At 38.2% G+C, this 20053-nt stretch overlaps 2 protein-coding genes across 7 annotated transcripts in view; one reads left to right on the top strand and one right to left on the bottom strand.

Moving 5' to 3' along the window:
- LOC118796923 (piezo-type mechanosensitive ion channel component 2) overlaps nt 1-5658 on the top strand; it is a 91713-nt gene extending 86055 nt beyond the window's left edge. For 5 of the 6 annotated variants that reach the window (XM_036556069.1, XM_036556070.1, XM_036556074.1 and 2 more), the window contains 2 exons: nt 1893-2085; nt 3473-5658. In XM_036556069.1, coding sequence (XP_036411962.1) covers nt 1893-2085; nt 3473-3725 — 446 coding nt within the window. In that variant the 3' untranslated portion in view covers nt 3726-5658. The remainder of the gene's footprint in view (nt 1-1892; nt 2086-3472) is intronic. The other variant, XM_036556075.1, reaches the window with a different exon arrangement.
- Nucleotides 5659-6405: 747 nt separating this feature from the next.
- Nucleotides 6406-19371, bottom strand: napgb (N-ethylmaleimide-sensitive factor attachment protein, gamma b). The gene is made up of 12 exons (XM_036556701.1): nt 19205-19371; nt 16355-16422; nt 16162-16246; nt 14098-14115; nt 11880-11910; nt 11241-11350; nt 10376-10442; nt 10018-10088; nt 9751-9829; nt 9477-9556; nt 8905-9034; nt 6406-8731 (listed from the first exon to the last, which is right to left on the bottom strand). The coding sequence occupies exons 1-12, from the start codon at nt 19258-19260 to the stop codon at nt 8594-8596; spliced, it is 933 nt and encodes a 310-aa protein (XP_036412594.1). The 5' UTR covers nt 19261-19371; the 3' UTR covers nt 6406-8593.
- Nucleotides 19372-20053: the final 682 nt, after the last annotated feature.

A 20053-nucleotide genomic window follows, 5' to 3' on the forward strand; every position in this document is an offset into this window, starting at 1 on the left:
TGTACTCGCTGAATACACATGTTTTAACCCCTTAAATGGCTAGCTCCCACTAATAAACTTTAGAATGTAATAAGGCTGGGATTTTAAGAGGTTTCAGAGGCGGTTATAAGTCCTACACGCTAACTCGTGTCCCATTTCTGGCATATGCTAAATGTATGAGTGAGTCAACAACCTTGAAGGATATTTAGAAGATTTATATATACTATATGGACAAAAGTATTAGGACACCTACACATTACATCTACAGGAGCTTTTATGACATCCCATTCTAAATCCATAGGCATTAATATGGAGTTGGTCCCCCCCTTTGCAGTTATAACATCTTCCACTCTTTCTACAAGATTTTGGAGCGTGTCTGTGGGAAATATTTGCCTATTCATCCAGAAGAGCATTTGTGAGGTCAGACAGTGATGTTAGACGAGACAGCCTGGCTCACAATCTCCATTCTAGTTCATCCCAAAGGTGTTCGATGGGGTTGAGGTCTGGGCTCTGTTAGGGCCAGACAAGTTCTTCCACACCAAACTCACCCAACCATGCCTTTATGGACCTTGCCTTATGCACTGGAGCACAGTCATGCTGGAACAGAAAAGGGCCTTCCCCAAACTGTTCCCACAAAGTTGAAAGCATAAAGTTGTCCAAAATGTCTTGGTACGCTAAAGCATTAAGAGTTCCTTCACTGGAACTAAGGGGCCTAGGCCATTCTGCTTGGTGATGTAAGGCTGGCACGCAGCTGCTCAGCCATGGAAACCCATGCCATGAAGCCCCAAGCGCACAGTTATTGTGCTGATGTTAACACCAGAGGGCGTTTGGAACTCTGCGGTTATTGAGTCAGCAGAGCGTTGGCAACTTTTGCACATGATGTGTCTCAGCACTCAGCGATCCCGCTTTTATACTTTGTGGAATGTCTAGGAGGCAAACTGACTTGTTACAACGGTGGCATCCTATTACATAACCATGCTCAAATTCATTGAGCTCTTTAGAACGACCCATTCTTTCACAAATGTTTGTAAAGGTTAGGTGCTTGATTTTATACACCTGTGGCAATGAGACTGAATAAAATACCTGAATTTAATGATTAAGAGGTGTGTCCTAATGCTTTTGTTCATATAGTGTACCTCTCCTCTGCTCCCTGGGTCTCTACATATTCATTTTCATGCAATATCAAAGTAAATCATCAATGTAGTTAGTGTAGCTTTAACAAGCCCACAGGCCAAATGGTAAGTGACCAATTCAGTTAGTAAACATCTACTGATGGTTTGGTACAAGGCAAATGAGCCCTGGTTAAAAATGAACCCTGAGAAAACAGAAGTTAGTACTGTCGTTTTGCTGTACTATTTACATTTGTTTAAAGGTATACTTTGTACATATATTTCTTAACAAATGACTAAAACATGGCAAAAAGGTCAAGGATGGTTTAAAGTTTTAGAATGCAAAACTTAATGCAAAACAGACTTTTTCTCAACTTTAATCACAACAAAATACTACTTTCTACTTGGAATTCTACTTGTTAACACAAATGGGGTATTGATTAGAACCACTACCAACAGAATTTGTCCACTTGTGTTATGAGTGAGAAATGAATAATATCAAATTACACCTTGCTTTTTAATGTGCGATAACTGCTAACTTGAGAGTTACTGAGTACAAAAAACACATTTGACATTAGATCTGATTAAATCTTGATAGATCACAGAATACTACCACATGCTTCCTTGCTCTAACACACGTAATTAAGCTTCTCAGCTTCTAGTTATCAGTGAAAGACTATAGTATGCTAGAGCAGTGTGATACCGAACAGACATAGATCTGATAATATCTAGATCTGACGTCTTTTTGACAATGGAGTGAGATTGAAAACAGGCAAAGAACTAACAATTTTATGTTTGCTCCAGATTTCGAAAATATTGACCTGTCTCTGAAACGAGGGAACGGCAGTGAAGGAAACCCTCAAGAATGGTGGACTGTGAACCAGAGCAACGCAGGCTCCATCAAGCTGAAATCTGTCAACTATTCCCAGGGTTTGGAGCTCTATATCTTCAGCGATCAGGTCAGCCCTCCGAGCTTGGGCTTTCTGGCTGGATACGGGTAAGTGGCTGCAAGTTGGATCTGACTTGTTCTGTCTTCAACCATGATTATTTTTCAAAACACTGCTCTGCTCTTAACGCCAAAATATTGTCCAGGTGACATGTATCAGACCTTGCCGCGTACATTAAGGCACACTCTGATTGGATAGAAACTTAATGTTCTAAGTTCTGGGGTCAGTGGTCATGGTGTGCAGCTGTGTTTACTTTCTTGCTGCTCCGCTGCTGTCAGAAACAAAACGGGTTGCCAGCTATTCAGAACTAAAATTCGTCGCTGGCACAGAACTATAAAAGCCTACAGCACTGCAACATCTGTCAACCAGTTTTTTTTGTTGAGCAACACTTGTCGCCTAGACTATAAATTGGCCTTTAGAATGCCACAGACATAGACGTGGGTAGTATGGCAAAAATATAACATACACAATATAAAGTTTAATAAGTTGGAACCATCAAAAGAAGTGTTACATTATAAAAATGCTGTAAAAGATGAGTATAAAGACTTTATCCAACTTTTCTGTGAAAGCATATCCAATTAAACATTTAAGCCCCATATGTCAAACACAAGGCACGCGGGCAAGTCAGGCTCGTAGCGCAATCCTTTCCCTCCTGTGAAATGATTTTAATTTTCTATTAATATTAGCCTGTTTCACAGTGCTCTGCACTGTAATCCCCAGCATGCAGTGCAACAGTCTATGGGACAGCGGTTGTACCACAAAGGTTTAAAAATCCTACTTCTTGGGTACATTTAAAGAGGTTTAAGTTATGTGCCGCTACTGTGTGTGTATTTACACACACACACACACACACACACACACACACATATATATGTATATATTTTATATATATTCATATATGTATACTACACTTAAGAATACAAAAAGCTGCTCACATGTTTTTTTAGCCAGACACACCTCACTCTCATTTCCCAAGCCAGAAAGCTTTTGTCATCAACATGATATCCAAAAGCTTTATCGAACATCACATTTTATATAAATATCATGGAGCCCCATGTTGGAGATGTCTTTTTAATTGAATATGTGGTCGGTCACTGTTCTTTAAATTGTGATGATATCCATGATATGCTCAGAAAAGTATATTGTGACACAGTCTATCATGAAAGCATTATCATAGTCGTTCGATCCATCTCTAACACACAAATATAAACAAGAAACATAAATATACAACCGTCATAGAGGACTGCATTTGAAATACATACTTCTTCCATGACATTTTCTTCATTTGCATGCATTGTACTGTGTATTTCAAAATTTTAAATCTTTAAATCTAAATATATAGAATCAATTACAGCATCACTACCAAATTCACTTGTGCTATATGCAGTATGAGGGATCTGTAACTGGTTTTAACTGAGCTGAATTCTTCTCTCTCAGCATCATGGGTCTGTACATGTCCGTTGTACTGGTGATTGGCAAGTTCGTACGTGAGTTCTTCAGTGGAATCTCGCACACAATTATGTTCGAGGAGCTGCCCAACGTGGACCGCATCCTCAAACTCTGCACCGACATCTTCCTCGTGCGAGAGACTGGAGAGCTGGACCTGGAGGAAGATCTCTATGCTAAGCTCATCTTCCTCTATCGCTCTCCAGAGACAATGATCAAATGGACCAGAGAAAAAAAACAGTGAAGATGATGGTGATGGTAGTAAGAAATGGCAGGGAAAAGGACACTGATCACATGGCATGAAGACATGGAACATGGAAAAGCACCAGGCTGTGTGTCGGACCATGCTGCTGCCTATGTGTATTTGTTTAACAGGTGGACAGTACAGCAGCCAATAGCTACGATTAGTAATTGTAGCTGCACCTTACTTGACCATACACAAAGTACCATGCAGCGTGCAGTAGCCGCCCAGTGAGAGATGCCTGATCTGCGGCTACTTGTATTTTTAAGGGCTTTTAATGGACATGAAGTCTTCCTGTCATGCATAAAAATTGCAAAACTTTTCACAACTGGGAATGCATGAGCCAAGGAGGCGGTCCATCATGACCATGCGCTGATTGACAGGCGAGTCAACAAATCCCAGTGTGATTACATTCAGAGACTTTTAAAGTGTTAAGAACTGATTTTTAAGAGACCTATTTATCAAGCTTTTTTCCTGAAGAGGAGAGAGACAACTTCTGGTTTTGCAGAAGTTTGAAGAAAATCAACACCAACAGCAATCACCTGAAAATATTCACTTGCCTTATTTAGTTTATACAAATAACTGCATTTTCATTCACCATCCTTTTCTCAGGAACACACACCAGTCATTTCTTTACGAGATGTTCGCTTTTTCCAATGCGCGTTAGGGTAGAGCCGCAAAATAGATACATGCAAATAGATGGCGTCTATGGAGGGAGAAAACAAGGCACATATCATGATGATGCAATGCTGATTACTGATTGTTTGTGGCTGGTCGACAGTGATGGAGCATGAACTCTTCATAGGTGGCTACTGTAATGCTATTTATGCTGTACAAGACTTGGGAGTTCTTGTGTTGGTCAGACAGAAAGATATAGGACCATATGTGAAGTTGAGATAATGACTAGTTGCTTATATTAAAAGGGTGAAGCAATATGAAAATACATTATTAAAAGACGGGCGGGAAAGTGTAATACGTTAATTTGTATATATATCCAGTTTAATGAGCAGGAAAGGTCTGTTTTTGAATGTATCATGATTACATGAATATAATGGTGCAGCGACAGACAACAACAAAAAATTGGTGTTGTTTTGAATATGACCTCCAGCGTTCTAATGCAATCATGAAGACATCATAAGAAAGCTGGGAGTAATGAGAAGAGCTTTATCAGATGTGATTTTGAATGAAAAAACACCTCTTACGTTTCTATGCATTATTTAAAGCGACTGTAGCATGAGAGAATACTTACTATTTGACTTGAGACATTTTCATTACATCACATGTACATAAGCTTTTACAGGGACAAAGAAATGTGAAATTATTAGGTTTACTATGTAATGGTACGAAAGGATGGAAAACAAGGAGCTGAACAAGAGCAATGACCTCCAAATAAAGCACATATTAGAAGGGCACTGTTATTTTCCTTTTTTCAACCTGATTAAACCTGTCGGATCTGTAGCGTACAGTCGATTATCACGGACAGGAATTTTGAGTCATTTCCCTCTTTCCTACTTAGTAAAAAAACAACTCACAACACATTTATAATAGAAAGTAGTGGGCATTTGCTTCAGATGAGGTAAACCCTGAAGCAGTCCTTTGCTTATGTGCATACTGTGTAGAGGTATGCAACAAAAAAAAATCTGTCGGACACAAGTTAGACGCATACACAGGAACTTATGATGTCGGAAGCTGCAGTAAATCTGTTTAACTGGAGTCTAGAGAAGGATGCAGAAGTGTGGTGCTGATAGCATTTTCGATATCTTAAACAATCCCCTGCTCTGCTGCACCCCACTAATGCACTCTTACATCAAAGACCTATTGGAAAAAGCATCAGCAACAGCAGTTGCATACATTAATGATGAACTAAAGATGGAATAGGGTGGGAGTTCAGCTCCATACTCTACACCCTCATCAAATATAAATAGGAACAAAAAAGTTTAATGTCTGTACTAAGGGCTCTTAGTGCACAGGATGTATGCAGAGATGCATATGAATGCTGAAGTGGAAAATGATCAGGTAGATGTGCGTTATAACAGACTATTACTGTTGAGAACCCGTCATCAACTCTAAACAACCCTGAAGCTTTGCAGAGTTTAATTTTGTAGGAGCCTTTCTTCAAGAGGTTAATCCACATATGGTCAGTTTGATCCTGTAACCTGTAATTGTGAGCAACTGGGGGCTGGTTGACCTGCAAAATATATCTCTTATCCACACAATACAATGAGCATAAGCTGTGCACCAGCAGAGGGGTTTATTGCTGTGCATACATTTAGATGTGTTCATCATAATCATCATCATCAGTAGAGGAATGCATTAGACAGACATGTTTGATTGTGTCTTACAACCACGTGGTTCAATGTGTCTTGATTACAGTGAAGTTGTAGTGTTAAACATACAGTATACATAAGAAAAGTTAGGGAGGCCCTGGTCAAAATACAGTTTTGTTGATTTTCTAAGTAAAAATGAATGCACATTATCTACAGAGAATACACTTATGAAAACTTACTGTTTATTTGCTAAATTTAACATGCTGTGAAAAAAAATGTGGCCTGTGCGAAAGTTAACATATTCTATATTTTATATTAGATTTTCCTAATATGTTAAACTCAAATAAATTAAAATAAAATAAATAATAAATACAAACAAACAAATAAATACATATAAAAAATGGCATATTTAAATGTGTTCTCTGTAGAGCATGTGTTAACATATTTTCACTTAGAAAATCAACAAATGGTATTTGATTGGGGTGTTCCAACTTCCATAATCTCAAATATATCTCGGATTGTAGCTCTGATGCCACTGTCTGTCATAACTCTGCTGCTGTGAAGAGAAATCTTTATGTGCTTGTAGACATAATTCAGACAAGAACTACACAGAATATAACAGCACCGCCCTCATGTTCACTCTACCTGTGTATTGCCTGGTTAGGACCTGTTGTTTAATTATGCAATTTCTTGAAATATAGCTGCGTTCCAAAACCTAGGCTGCAGTCTAGATGGGCTGCATTTCTACACAGCTACGTCAGAGAAGGCTGTTCCAATTCGAGGGATTCTTCAAATTTTCAAGGATGCTACCAGAGTACCTTTCACGGTCTTCTGTCACCCATAATCCTTTGTGCACATGAAGAAAGATGCATGCTGGCAGATTAAACCATCTACTACATGTTGTTTAACAAGTCCAGTAATGTACAGTAAAATATACAATACACTATTTCTTTAGTCATATCTGTTTAAGAGATTGTACATTGAATGCAGGGTGTAAAATGCACCTGCTTTTAGTGAGCTGAACAGTTTTTAGCTTGCAGGTAGTATTTCATTACCAACAAATTCATGTTTTGCGACATTACATCATTCACATCAATGCTTTGCTTGCCAGCTTATTATCATTCAAATCAACTATATTTTCTCCAGCAAATTTTGTGTGCCGACTGTACAAAGCAGCTTTGTTAAACCATTCTATTTTGCATTAATACAAACAAAACTTTCAGAGAACAGCACTACTGAGGACCCACCCTCCTCAGCTGCAGCCTAGCTATTAGCTGAGCCTAATCAGTGCTGTTTTGACTTAATATATACAGTATATACAGTATCACTGTTACTGCATACAGACTTGCAGAACATTCTTACTAACAGTTACGATGCTCTTTACACTGAAACTGTCAGGAAAGCAAGCCGTGATTATACACTCAAAAAGGTTATGCACTTAAGGTACTTGATTCAACAGATGTGTACATCATTACCACATAAATAAAATACATCAACACAGTTTTGCCTTTCTGTTTACTTACTATAGTCAAAACTGTGTTATTATATATAATATAATATAATTGTATTCATGTGGACATTATTTACACAGTCGATTCAAGTACATTTGATACACTTTTTTAATGTAGTTGTTTTCGAATGGACTAGATGTGATTTGAAGAAAACAAGGCAGTGCTTCCAAAAGTGAACAGCCAAATATACTGGCAAAATATTCATATACTGCTATTGTAGTGGTATGCTATCGTACTGGAGTTCACAGCAGCGCAGAGCTTCTGGACTTACAGTGGCACTGATTGCAAATAACCCAAAGCTGGTTTGGTTGGCTTATTTGACTCAAACACAACAAACAGACTTTTGCTCAGTCATATTTCTGGATGTTGTGCACTGTGCCTTGCACTAAACATAGCTACACACTGAAGGAGTAGTTGGGCCAAAAAATGGCAGTGTGGCTAACTGTGAATTGAGATTAGATGGACACAAAAGCCCCCACCTAGCATTATCATGCTAACTGTTGGATTACTGTGCCTGGTATTCACTGTCATGCACGTTAGCATTTTTGGCTAAACAAACCCTTCCAGTTCAAACAACACTATGAATAAGTCACTGTACGTTATGGTCATTTAAATATGATTGCAGAAACTACATAAACATATTTGATACGAGACGTCTTCACTGTCTTACAGACCTGTCAATATTTAAATCATACATAATACATAAACTGATACTGTAAACATGACAATACATTTGTTTTATCATTGAAAGTAAATGAAAATACATCTTGAAAGACATTTTCATAAATAAACTGACATTTAACATTTATATCTAAAACTTAAAATAGATTTAGCTTCTCTTAAGTATCCTCTTAAGTATTTTTAAAGGTAAATGTACACCGTTCACATTACAGCTTGTTTGTTCTGAGTGGACCTCCAAGCTCCAGAAGGTTTAGACAAAAAAGGAATTTGTCAGGACTTGGAATGAATCCACCTTGCACAATGGGGAAGGTCACATTAAGTCACCAAATACGCAAACACGCACACGTACGCCCACATGTATATCTCTCACATTCACACACTCATACTCTTGGAAGGGCTGAAATGTTTCAGATTAACACAGTCCTCCTTCATACTCATCCTCCTCCTCTGCTGGTGGTGCTCCTCCAGCGCCCCCCTGTGGAGCAGAGGGTGATTTCTTTTTCTTCCCTCCTCCCCCTGGCACCTTCAGAGAGATGGCCAGCTTTGCATACTGTTCAAAAGAAGGGAAAAGAGCACTGTTGAACTTTTCTTTCCATAATGTTACATACATGTTTGCAAATGTAAAGTACATGTATAACCATCCAATGCAAAAACATAAAATTTATTTCACATTTCTATATAGATGTTTTATATGAAGTTCTGCAGAAGTCAGTCAACACTCACATCATTGTCCATGTACTTCAGAAGAGGTGAGTTACACACACGATACACCTGGTCCTCATCTTGCTCATCATAACCTGCCAATAATGTCTCCATGGCAACACAGTCCTCACTGCCACTGAACCCTGGGAGACTTGAAGGAAAAAGCATAAGACATGCATATCATCACTGTCACAACAAAAAAGTAATTTCTCCAAAAAAGTAAGTTTACAGGAGAAGGACAAACATTCATAGCTTTGATGTACTTTAATGCACCAAGACTGTTTTCTAAGTAATTCTGGACCATGTCTAGCAGCTGGAATCAACTTATGTAAAATAATAAGAAAAAAAAAATGACAATACAAGATCTTGTCCAAGAGCAACAATATTTATCAGATATCTCAAAGGTAGTGATCTAGGAAATGCTTTTATAATTTGATCTCTGCAATCAAAACAAGACAAAAATATTGGAAATCAAATTGAATCTCTTTCTCTGAATCAAAAATCTTATAGATATCATGTGTGTGTATATATGTATACACACACACACACCTATTGTAATGCAGCACACAGTCACTATAAATACTCTTTCATACCTGTAACTTTCTCTCACACACTTATCTGCTGCTACAAAGTCTCCTCTGTGAAGATGGACCAACACTTGGGCTATAGTTTTCTACAGAGAAAGCAGATTAACAATTACTTATGAACAAATAACATCTGTGAAAATGGTCTACAAGAAATCAAAGGCCTGTACTTTTGCACAGCAAAACCATAAATATGGAGTTCAGTTTCATAGTTGTGATTTAAGAAATAAACATGAAACAGATTATAGTTTTTCCATCATATGGTTTGAACGTTTGATAGTACCTTAAAGCAAGTGGGATAATTCTCAATTTCCTTGTACATGTTTTTTTCTTTCTGGATGGAGACTGCAGCTTCATCCAGCCTATGGAGCAGAGGACACGTAAGACGAGATGCACTGCATTGTACTGCACAGTAAAGAGGCTAAAATTAGCCCTTAGTCTCTGCACCAAGTCTCAACTGTTTACAGGAAAACAAAAGCGGGAAGATGAGAGGAACAGAGAATGGAAATGTTGTGCTGCACATCAAACCAGATCAGACTGTCGTGCTCACCTGCGTAGTCGCACCAGCAGTCTGGAGGCTTTTCCCAGCAGTTCTGCAGCCTGTCTCAGACGGTCCTCATTCTACACACATACCACATGTGAAGCTTTGTATAAGGCTTGTTTTTAAAAAGAACCAGTGACAGTCGGGTGGCACCAGCACCACTTCTTTAAGGCCTACATTGCTCACTTATATCAGCTAACACAGGTACTGTCTTTAGGACAAATTTCAAATGTCAACCTCAGAAATGTACAATTTTAGCAACTGAAATTTCAAATGTCATCATGATGATGCAATGATCTAGTAATATTAGTCTATGCTAGTGACTATAATAATTACAGTCATACTATAGTGGACTAAGTTTTCTTACCTCAAAAACAGAAGCAGCTTTCTGATACAAGTCGACCGCTTTCTCTAGATCCATTGGTTCAATAAGTCTGTGAGAAACACAATTCTTAACTGTGTGCATAACATTATTCAATACACATGATAAACAACCACCACAAATGCAAGGCTGGCCCCAAATAGACAGTCTGTGACAAAATAAAGGAATGCCCCAGCATGTTCCAACCTAATCTCTATCTGCCACATCTGTATTACACAGAGAATTACAACAAAAGCTGATAGGTATTTGCTAAATTCTGTGAATAAACCCTTGAAATGCATAACTACATAACACAAATACAAATTCAATACAGTTCTTAGGATGCGACAGACATGAGACAATGCCATGGTCATGATGTTTTATCCCATTTTTGAACACTGGACCAATACAGGTTTTTTGCTTTCTTTAAGGCTGGCTGGTTTTCATGGATGATCAGGCAGAAGCCTTTAAACACTCCACACCACAATGCTGGTAACATATAACCACATTCTCTAGAAAGCTAGTCCCATGTTTGAGAAGGCAAATTACACAGATTTAAAGCTTCAATTACAAACACCTTAAGAATTCCTGAAAGAGTTTTACAGAATACATATTTATGTTTTTTCACAGAATTCAGCAACTGCCTACTGAGTTATATTATCATTAAGATGACTACTATTATAAGTGAGATTTATGACCAACAGGTTTTCGGTTCTTTACAAGGAAGCACATCAAAACTGCTGTCCAGGGTAATTGGCAATATGCAATAAATGGAGATGTGTTTGGGAAACACTAAAGCTATGGCTAATTCTCTGACTCTCCTTTATGTAGAACCTGTGGTATGATGATCAGTCTTCAATATTTCACCTACTTGCCGGCCCTGTCCAGAGCCATGCCTGCAGTTCCAGATGTCCCATTCTCCACGTACATCACACTGGCTTTCTCAATCAGCTCGACAGCCTCTGGTAATCGCTTCATATCCTACAGGGAGGGGATATCAACTTTGTTACTCACGGCAATAACAGCGATTCAGTTCTAACTAGTATTCAGTGGCTATAGATTCCATCCAAAGGCATTTTTGTTTCGCTTTAATTTTATGAACCAAGACTAAACAAAGCAATAAGAGTTTATTATATACTTAAAACATACAGAAAAAGGAATTGCAAAAATGCAAATGCAAAAAAGGAACAGTAACTGAAATGTCCAGAATTCACAGGCGTCTTCTTGTTTTTCCAGCTTACAGTAAGTGTATGGAAGATGAGGTAGACATAGCAAGTTACATGAAAAAGGCATAGGCTGACCATATAATCGCACCTAGTTATTTTTCTATCAAGCAAAGATATAATATATAATCAATTTTCCAAAAATACTGACAGTTATTGTGTTCTTGGTGAATTATGGTGTTCTGGTTAATCAATGTTTTTTATTTTAAACTGACTTATAACTGATGTTGCACTGCAATACTGCCGCTAGAGGATTGATAACAATTCGCGCAGACATTAAAACTTACCTTTAGCATCATACCTGCTGCTTCAATTGCCCTGAAGGAGAAACAGAATTACAAAATTATCCCACACAATAAAACTGTATTTATTTAATCACTATCATAGGTTCTTATATTGTTTCCCATTATAAAAATACAATTATACACATACATATACTCACTGGACACTTTATTAAGTTTGTCCATTTTATTAAGTCTTCTTAGCGAACAGGTGGTGGGCCATTCTTAGCATTGCAGTGACGTGGCAGTGGCATGATCACACACAGCAGTGCTGCAGGATTTTTATCAAAAATTAATTATTAGTTATTTATTAACTCTGCGCTGTAAAGCTGTTCAATTAGAAAGGAACCATAAATATCCAGCCAACAGCATGCTGGGGCCAGTAACTGACCACTGATGAAGGACTATAGGTTGACTAACATAAACTGTGCAGGAACAGATGGGCTTTCATATCTGACTTTACATCCACAAGGTGGGCAAGGTAATAGAGTGGACAGTAAGCTGTGTCTGATCCACTTGTACCAGCGCAACACAGACTAACATACTACCACCACATTAGTGTCACTGCAGTGCTGAGAATGATCCACCACCCAAATAATACCGGCTCTCTGGTGCCCTGAGGGCTCCTGACCATGGATGAATGGGGTAAAAAAGACTATTAAATTATGCAGAGAAACTGAATACAGTCTGTGATTGTAGAACTACAAAGTGCACCTAATGGCCATTGAGTATGTCTATCATAAGAATTAGTTGGTTTTTTTTTGTTTTTTTTTTGCAGCATTGTGGTTATATTTGGCTCATTCCTGGCAAACCGTGCTCAATTCCCCAAGGCTACAAGAGTCCCTCTGTAGGATTCAGATTTTGAAAATCCTCTATACGTTTTCAAAGGTATTCCTATCAGGATATTGGCCATGCAAGAACCTTCATCATTTTAGAAAGCAGTCTTGAGTTACTGAAAAGTCTTGTTGAAAAGTCCATCTTCTCACTTTTCATGGCCGATAATCTAGCCGATATTATTGCCAAAGAGTTCTGTTTTTTTGTCAGACCAGAGTATATTGTTTGCAAGAGTTCTGATTTGTCTACATGCTCGTGTCCAAATTTTAGACACACATCTCTGTGCTTCTTTTTTTAGCAGAGAAATTCTGCGAGGCGTGTATGAATGAAGATGATTGTGCTGCAGTTTGTTGCTTATTGTTCTCTGTGTAACTTGTTTCTGCCATTTTTTCTGAGTTTCTGCGGCTTTCTTATCATTATCATGAGCCTGGGAGCAGGAAATCATTAGTTGTGCTTCCATAAAGTTTCCAATTGCATATTTTCAAATAAATTGTACTGATAGGGATGCTTAAGGTACTGGAAGTGTATTAAATAACTAAAACAGAAGTGTGTGAATACTTGTTTCAACCCACTGTGGTGTATATACAACGATCAGGCATAACATTATGGCCACCTCCTTGTTTCTATGCTCATTGTCCATTTTATCAGCTCCACTTACTATATAGGTGCACTTTGTAGTTCTACAATTACAGACTGTAATTTGTTAGCCCCCTTTTACCCTGTTCTTCAGTGGTCAGGACCCCCATGGACCCTCACAGAGCAGGTACTATTTGGGTGGTGGATCATTCTCAGCACTGCAGTAACACTGACGTGTTGGTGGTGTGTTAGTGTGTGTTGCGCTGATCTGAGTGGATCAGACACAGCAGTGCTGCTGAAGTTTTTAAACACTGTGTCCACTCACTGTCCACTCTATTAGACACTCCTACCTTGTCAGTCCACCTTGTAGATGTAAAGTCAGAGACGATAGCTCATCTGCTGCTGCACAGTTTGTGTTGTTCGTCCTCTAGTCCTTCATCAGTGGTCACAGGACACTGCCCACAGGACGCTGTTGGCTGGATATTTTTGGTTGGTGGACTATTCTCAGTCTAAAAACTTAAGAACTCCAGCAGCACTGCTGTGTCTGATCCACTCAGACCAGCACAACACACACTAACACACCACCACCACATCAGTGTTAATGCAGTGCTGAGAATGATCCACCACCCAAATAGTACCTGCTCTGTGAGGGTCCATGGGGGACCACTGAAGAACAGGGTAAAAGGGGGCTAACAAAGTATGCAGAGAAACAGATGGACTACAGTCTGTAATTGTAGAACTACAAAGGACAATGAGCGTAGAAACAAGGAGGTGGTCATAATGTTATGCCTGATCAGTGTATATGAATACTCACTTTGCAGCGTGGAATAATCTGTTGTTTAAGGTTAAGGAAAGAACTTGGCAGGAATAATAGAAAACAAGTTAACATTTTAAAAATTCAGCATCTCCTTAAAACAAAGGCCATAGTGTACACTCTACAAAAAGATGGTTCTTCAAGGGTTCTTTAGCAAAGGAAATGGTTCTTTATAGAACCATGAACAAAGATCCCTTTGCTTGATTAAAGGGTTCTTTGCATCATAAAAGGTTCTTTAGATCGAAAGAGAATATGTTCTCTCTACATAGAACCTTTTTGAAAAGGATTCTATATAGCACCAAAAAGGGTTCTTCTATTGTTACGATGCCAAACTTGTTACAATAGAAGACCCCTTTTTGGTTCTTTTTGAAAAGGTTCTATAAAGAACCATCTACCGCACAGTCTCCATTAATGAAGAACCCGTTTATGATGCAAAGAACCCTTTATTCATGCAAATGGTTTTTTGAGTGTTCATGCTTGTATTTAGATCCACTTTCTTTACTAAAGAACCCTTCAAGAACAGTCTTTTTAAGAGTGTAGGCCAGATGTCTGTAAGAGATTTATTTGGGGATTTAACACCAAACATTAGTGCACTGTGCTTTGCAATAACACGTCTCTGCTGTCACTATTTTCAGCATGGTACCACTGACCTCTAAAATTACACCTGATCAGGAACAACACTGTATAACATTATACATTATATTGTAAAGAGTAACTGTATAACATAAATATGCAAATATGCATAAATAAAATAAAAAAAACAGGAGTTTGAAGAACAAAGTTTGTCTCAGATTTTAAAGCCCCCAGTCACTGCATGAGTTTTTAAATTCCACACACCTGTTTTAACATTATGAAGTATTGATTAGCCACACCAGGTATTGGATGATAACCTATATAATATAATAATATATAGAATACTATAATAATAATGAGCTGAAACAAAGAGAGGAAAATTGTTAAATCAGGGGTGCACAATTCCGGTCCTGGAGGGCCAGTGTCCAGCACCGTTTGGAGCTTGCCCCACTCAAGCACACTCACTAGACCTTGCAGTTAACAGATAAGCGTCAATAGGTGTGTTTGAGTAGGTAAATCACCAAATTGCATTGAACACCGGCCTTCCAGGACTGGAGTTGTGCATCCCTGGGTTAAATGAACACATTGACCTACATAAAATCACGACTTATTGTATGTTCTTTGTGTTTTTCTGAGCAGCTACCCAGCTTACTGCCAAATTAAATACCTCAGCTGTCTAAAGCTTTTGCACAGTACTGTATAAATACACAGAAGCACAAAACACGTCAATTTCTACTGATCCAGTGTCTACAGGGATATTCTACCATTTCTTCATCCTACTTAACCTCCTCATTGCATACAGTTTTGTCCTAGATTTGCTTTTGTAGTAGTTATGCCATCAGGTCCAATTTTTCACATTTCTACAGAACTCTGCCTTTCGAATTTGCTTAAATTTTTATCCTTTAAAAAAAATTAAGGTATTGTACCCAGAAATAATGATGTTCTCTGTGCTTGCTCTTTATTTTTGATATATTAGTGATAATAAATGTGTTCATTTTTCAAACGCTCACAGATTATGTGTATGAATCAAAACATACCATATCGTTGCTGTCGGAACAAAACCTTGTACCTTCATTTTTGTCATTTTTCAGTTTTTGACATAATTTGAAAATGCCTGTTGTCCTTTACATTGTGTGTAATTTTCATGATGAATAGACCAAAAGAAATGGCCAAAATTACTTGGAAAAAAGTCTGGTTCCACTGACTTACATTGAAAGTAAAGTATGTTTTTTCCTTGTCCTGTAAAGTTACCATTTTGGAGACACAAGGTTTTGTTTCGACAGCAGCGATATACCAAATACCGAATGTTCTATAGTTCCAACCCAAAAGAATATAAAATTAATGGATGATGCTGTTTCATGTGCAACTTTGAACATTTCACAACACAGCACAAGTTTGTACATTTTCCAGAACTGAGGAGGTTCAGCCGCATAAAGTCACAGTGCAGTTAATTCACTCTGAGTCTGATTCTGGCTCAGAGGGAAAGGATACGCTTTGTTCTCAGTGTGGTATTCTGCCTCCTTCAGGTAGGCGTCCTTCGCTTGCTCAAACTGCTTGGCATTCTTGAAAGCCACAGCTGTGGATATTGACACACAATGGTCACGACATCATTTAATCATTTTTAGACTCTTAACCACATTAACTCTCTGCTGAAGCTAACATTGTCTGAATGAGGTGTTCTCACCAGCCTTTGCCATTTCAGATGCTGCTCCATCATAGTCCGGTTTCCACTTTGTCATGCTGGTCTTCAAACTGCAGAAACACACTCAAAACATCAGCCATGTCTGTATTTATATTTGTCGTTTGGTTAATTAGCTAGCACAATGACATCTACTGCGGTCAGGCTAGCTAGCTAACTTCAGTAACTAGGCTGGTCACTCTAAGCAACAGCTTTATGTTGCTGCTGTTTAGAAGAACCATGTAAGACCTTTCCGTGAGTGATCTCATGTTTCTGTAACAGCTAACACCAAAATACTAACATTTCACTGTTTGAAACAAGACCACTCAGAAATTCAGAAGTGCTGAGGATAAACTGTTTTAAATTCACAAGTTTTGGTTAGTCAGCATCTTATATTTCTATAATTCTTACTATTATTCTGAGATATTTAGTGTGTGAATGCAATTATCCATTTCTGCCAACATGCATGTGTGTAAACTGCCGTGTGTGTCCACCTCCTCTTTGAATGAACATACACAGCAAAATGTAGTCTTAATAGAGAAATCCATCCATTGTTTTATTTCTGCATAATTAAACCACTGAGATGTAAACAAAATATAAGAAACTTACAGAGTCAGAATTGATCACAGTGGTGGTGATAGGAACCAGACGCCGGAAGTGATTAACACCTTTAAAAGCTACATCACAAAAAAGTTATCACTTTACAAACACACTACCTGATGCCGAAGCCATTGTATTATGACAGTTTTTGGCCTTAAACATTTTTAAAACCATTCATGGCAGAGTTGTATATGCATGACCCTGTAAGGCAAAATAGTCCCAAAAGAAATCTTTTTTTCAGATTTATCACTAATTTACCTTTACGAACATTGTTGTACACATTGCAACACCTGGTTCCTATCACCACCACTGTACTGAAATCTGAGTCTGTGAGTTACTGTCTGTAGATAAGCACATTTAAATTTTCTTATAGTTATATATTTCTCTATAATGAACCATTTCACATCAAAACACTCCGGATGACTTTGTTTACATCTCAACAATTGAATTATGCCATTTTGAAAAACTGGTGGAATTTCCTTTTCAAAAGTGTTAATTTTACAGAGTTAATTCTGGAGTTGATTTTATACCCAGATCGTTAATAAATCTAAGAGCCTGGCATTTCAGTGGAGCGTCAGCACTGAACTCTTACAAGAAGGTGAAGGTAGAAGTCAACTGTATTTTAGCACTGGGGGTGGAGCTTCCCAGCATTCCTTGAGGTAAATATTTTTGTAAACATTTTAACAATGAAAGTCGTGTGAGAAACCAACACTTCATAAAGTGTAAATTGAATTGGATTGGAGAAGGCATTAAAGGGGCATTCCAGCCTAAAACTCCATCTCTAAGTTTCATTAGTTTGCCACAATTCACAATCTTGCATCAATACCGAGCATATATTACACAAATATGTCATACAACCACTGGTAATCTCCCCCTCGGCAATAAAGAAGTCCATTGATGCAGAGGCTATTAAATACAGACGTGATATTCAGCTTCCTAATTGTGATGTTAGTTAACGTAACTGTTGTGTTGGTTCTTTTGAATGTTTTTACTTTCTTTTCAACAAACTTACTGAACAAGTCCTAATTTTTTGTTTGTTTGTTTTGCATTAACACAATGTTTTACACCAGCTTTACAGGCTGAAGACATCTAATAAAATGTTTATAATAAAATTCCTAAATTAACCTCTTAAAAATCACAACCTAGTGAAAAAACAAGCAAATATACAAAAAAAAGTATTTCAAACAGCCTGCCCTAATGTATCTGCCTCAAGGCACTTTTTTAAACTTCCTCCCACCTTCAACATGCATCATCAGAGGTTTAAGTATAATACTTATACTGGAAAATTTCACTCACTCTACTGTGTCAGCACTGTAGGATATGAGTAGGCATGTTCAGCAGAGAAATAGCAATTTACATTTTTTTTCATTTTGGATGGAGTGCCCCTTTAAATGTAACACTCATGGCATTGATTTAACACTGACAAGTTGCTGTGTATGGATTAAAACCCACACCACTAAGCAAGCCATGGAGCTCTCTCTTTAATTTGCTTGATTTTTTTAATTAATTTATTTACTTTCTAAATCACCAGTGAATCTACACGTCTTGTGAGTGTTTATATGTGGTGATGATGGTAAATTACCAGAATATCTGGTATTTTCTTTGGGGACTGTTTCGCCTTAAAACGCCCTACATGTACTCCTCCGCCATGAATGGATGAAGATAAATGGATTAACAAGGCCAAAACTTAATTACAAAACTACTGCAAAACAGTGGATCAGCCATCAGGCAGTATTCATAACCATTTTGTGTATCAACTTTCTGTGAGAGAGATTTACTTTGTTTACATCTTAACCATTTAATCATGTAGAATGTTTTGAAAAACTGGTGGGACAGGAAACATTTAGGGAGCTGAATCTCTGAAAGTTTTGGGGAAATAGTGAACGTCTCACATCGCCAGCTGCACGCGACCAACCTCAGCACCACTACAGCGGTCACCAGGGCAACCACGGCAGTGCACGCGCGATTACGCAATCCGCACAGTGTCTCCTTAATCTAACCTACAAGCTGCACCGCGTACTAGCAGGACAGCGTTAAATACCCTAATATTCTTCATAATTACAGCACATTAGTGATTAAAGTAGTCACCAGCCGAGTGTACATGCCCTAAAATACCGAACACACGAGCTCCACTAGCGAGTGACACTGCGCTCTGTCTGTACCCAGATAGCAAGGTTAGCTCACGGCTAACGGCTCTTTAACGCTTCTCACGGCGAGTCTTCATAGAAAACAATTGAAACATGACTGTTTTCTCACCATTTCTCAGCTTTGGCGATGTGTTCATGAGCCTCGTTTATCTTCTGCGCAGCCATGGTGCAGGGGAAGCCCTCAGAGAGCAGCGGACGGGTTTGAGGGTTGAGGAAGGGAAGAAAAAGCAATGGATGGTAAACAGTATGGCAGCAGAGCCGTTACGTAGATTATCCGACTTTACTCAGGAGCTCAGCGTCACACTGTTTTTCTACGGGGGCCGAAGTGAAATGCTGCATGAACTTATATTTCATTCCTGAATATGGTTATTCCCTTTATTTTAACGTAAGCAATAAAACGATGCGTTTAAATATCTCATACATTCACATTATTATTTTTATTATACTCTAAAATAAATGGTTCCTGTGTGTCCATGAGCCCTGGTCTGAATTCTGATTCCAGTATTTCCAAGTTTGTGATGTAAGGGAAAACAAGAACTGGGAATAGATATTCAGAACACAGAAATGGTGTATGTGGTCTCAGTCCAACTTACATATAGAAGAATATTTTTGGGATACTTACCCCTTACCTGCTAAATATATATGTGTGTATGTATATATAAATATATATATATATATATATATATATATATATATATATATATATATACACACACAAATCAGGCATAACATTATGACCACCTCCTTGTTTCTACGCTCATTGTCCATTTTATCAGCTCCACTTACTATATAGGTGCACTTTGTAGTTCCACAATTACAGACAGTGCTGATTCTCAGCACTGCAGTAACACTGCCATGGTGGTGGTGTGTTAGTGTGTGTTGTGCTGGTGCGAGTGGATCAGACACAGCAGTGCTGCTGAAGTTTTTAAAGACTGTGTCCTCTCACTGTCCACTCTAT

The sequence above is a fragment of the Colossoma macropomum genome, unplaced genomic scaffold (assembly GCF_904425465.1).
Source record: "Colossoma macropomum unplaced genomic scaffold, Colossoma_macropomum, whole genome shotgun sequence".
Lineage (NCBI taxonomy): Eukaryota > Metazoa > Chordata > Actinopteri > Characiformes > Serrasalmidae > Colossoma > Colossoma macropomum.

Bases quoted from the DNA above. Each gene is read 5' to 3' on its own strand.
- napgb (XM_036556701.1), bottom strand. From the start codon at position 19,260: ATGGCTGCGCAGAAGATAAACGAGGCTCATGAACACATCGCCAAAGCT. The intron at 16,423-19,204 runs GTGAGAAAACAG...GTGTTTCTGCAG, and splicing joins ATCGCCAAAGCTGAGAAATG to TTTGAAGACCAGCATGACAA. The intron at 8,732-8,904 runs GTGAGTGTTGAC...TCTTTTGAACAG, and splicing joins TGAAGTACATGGACAATGAT to TATGCAAAGCTGGCCATCTC.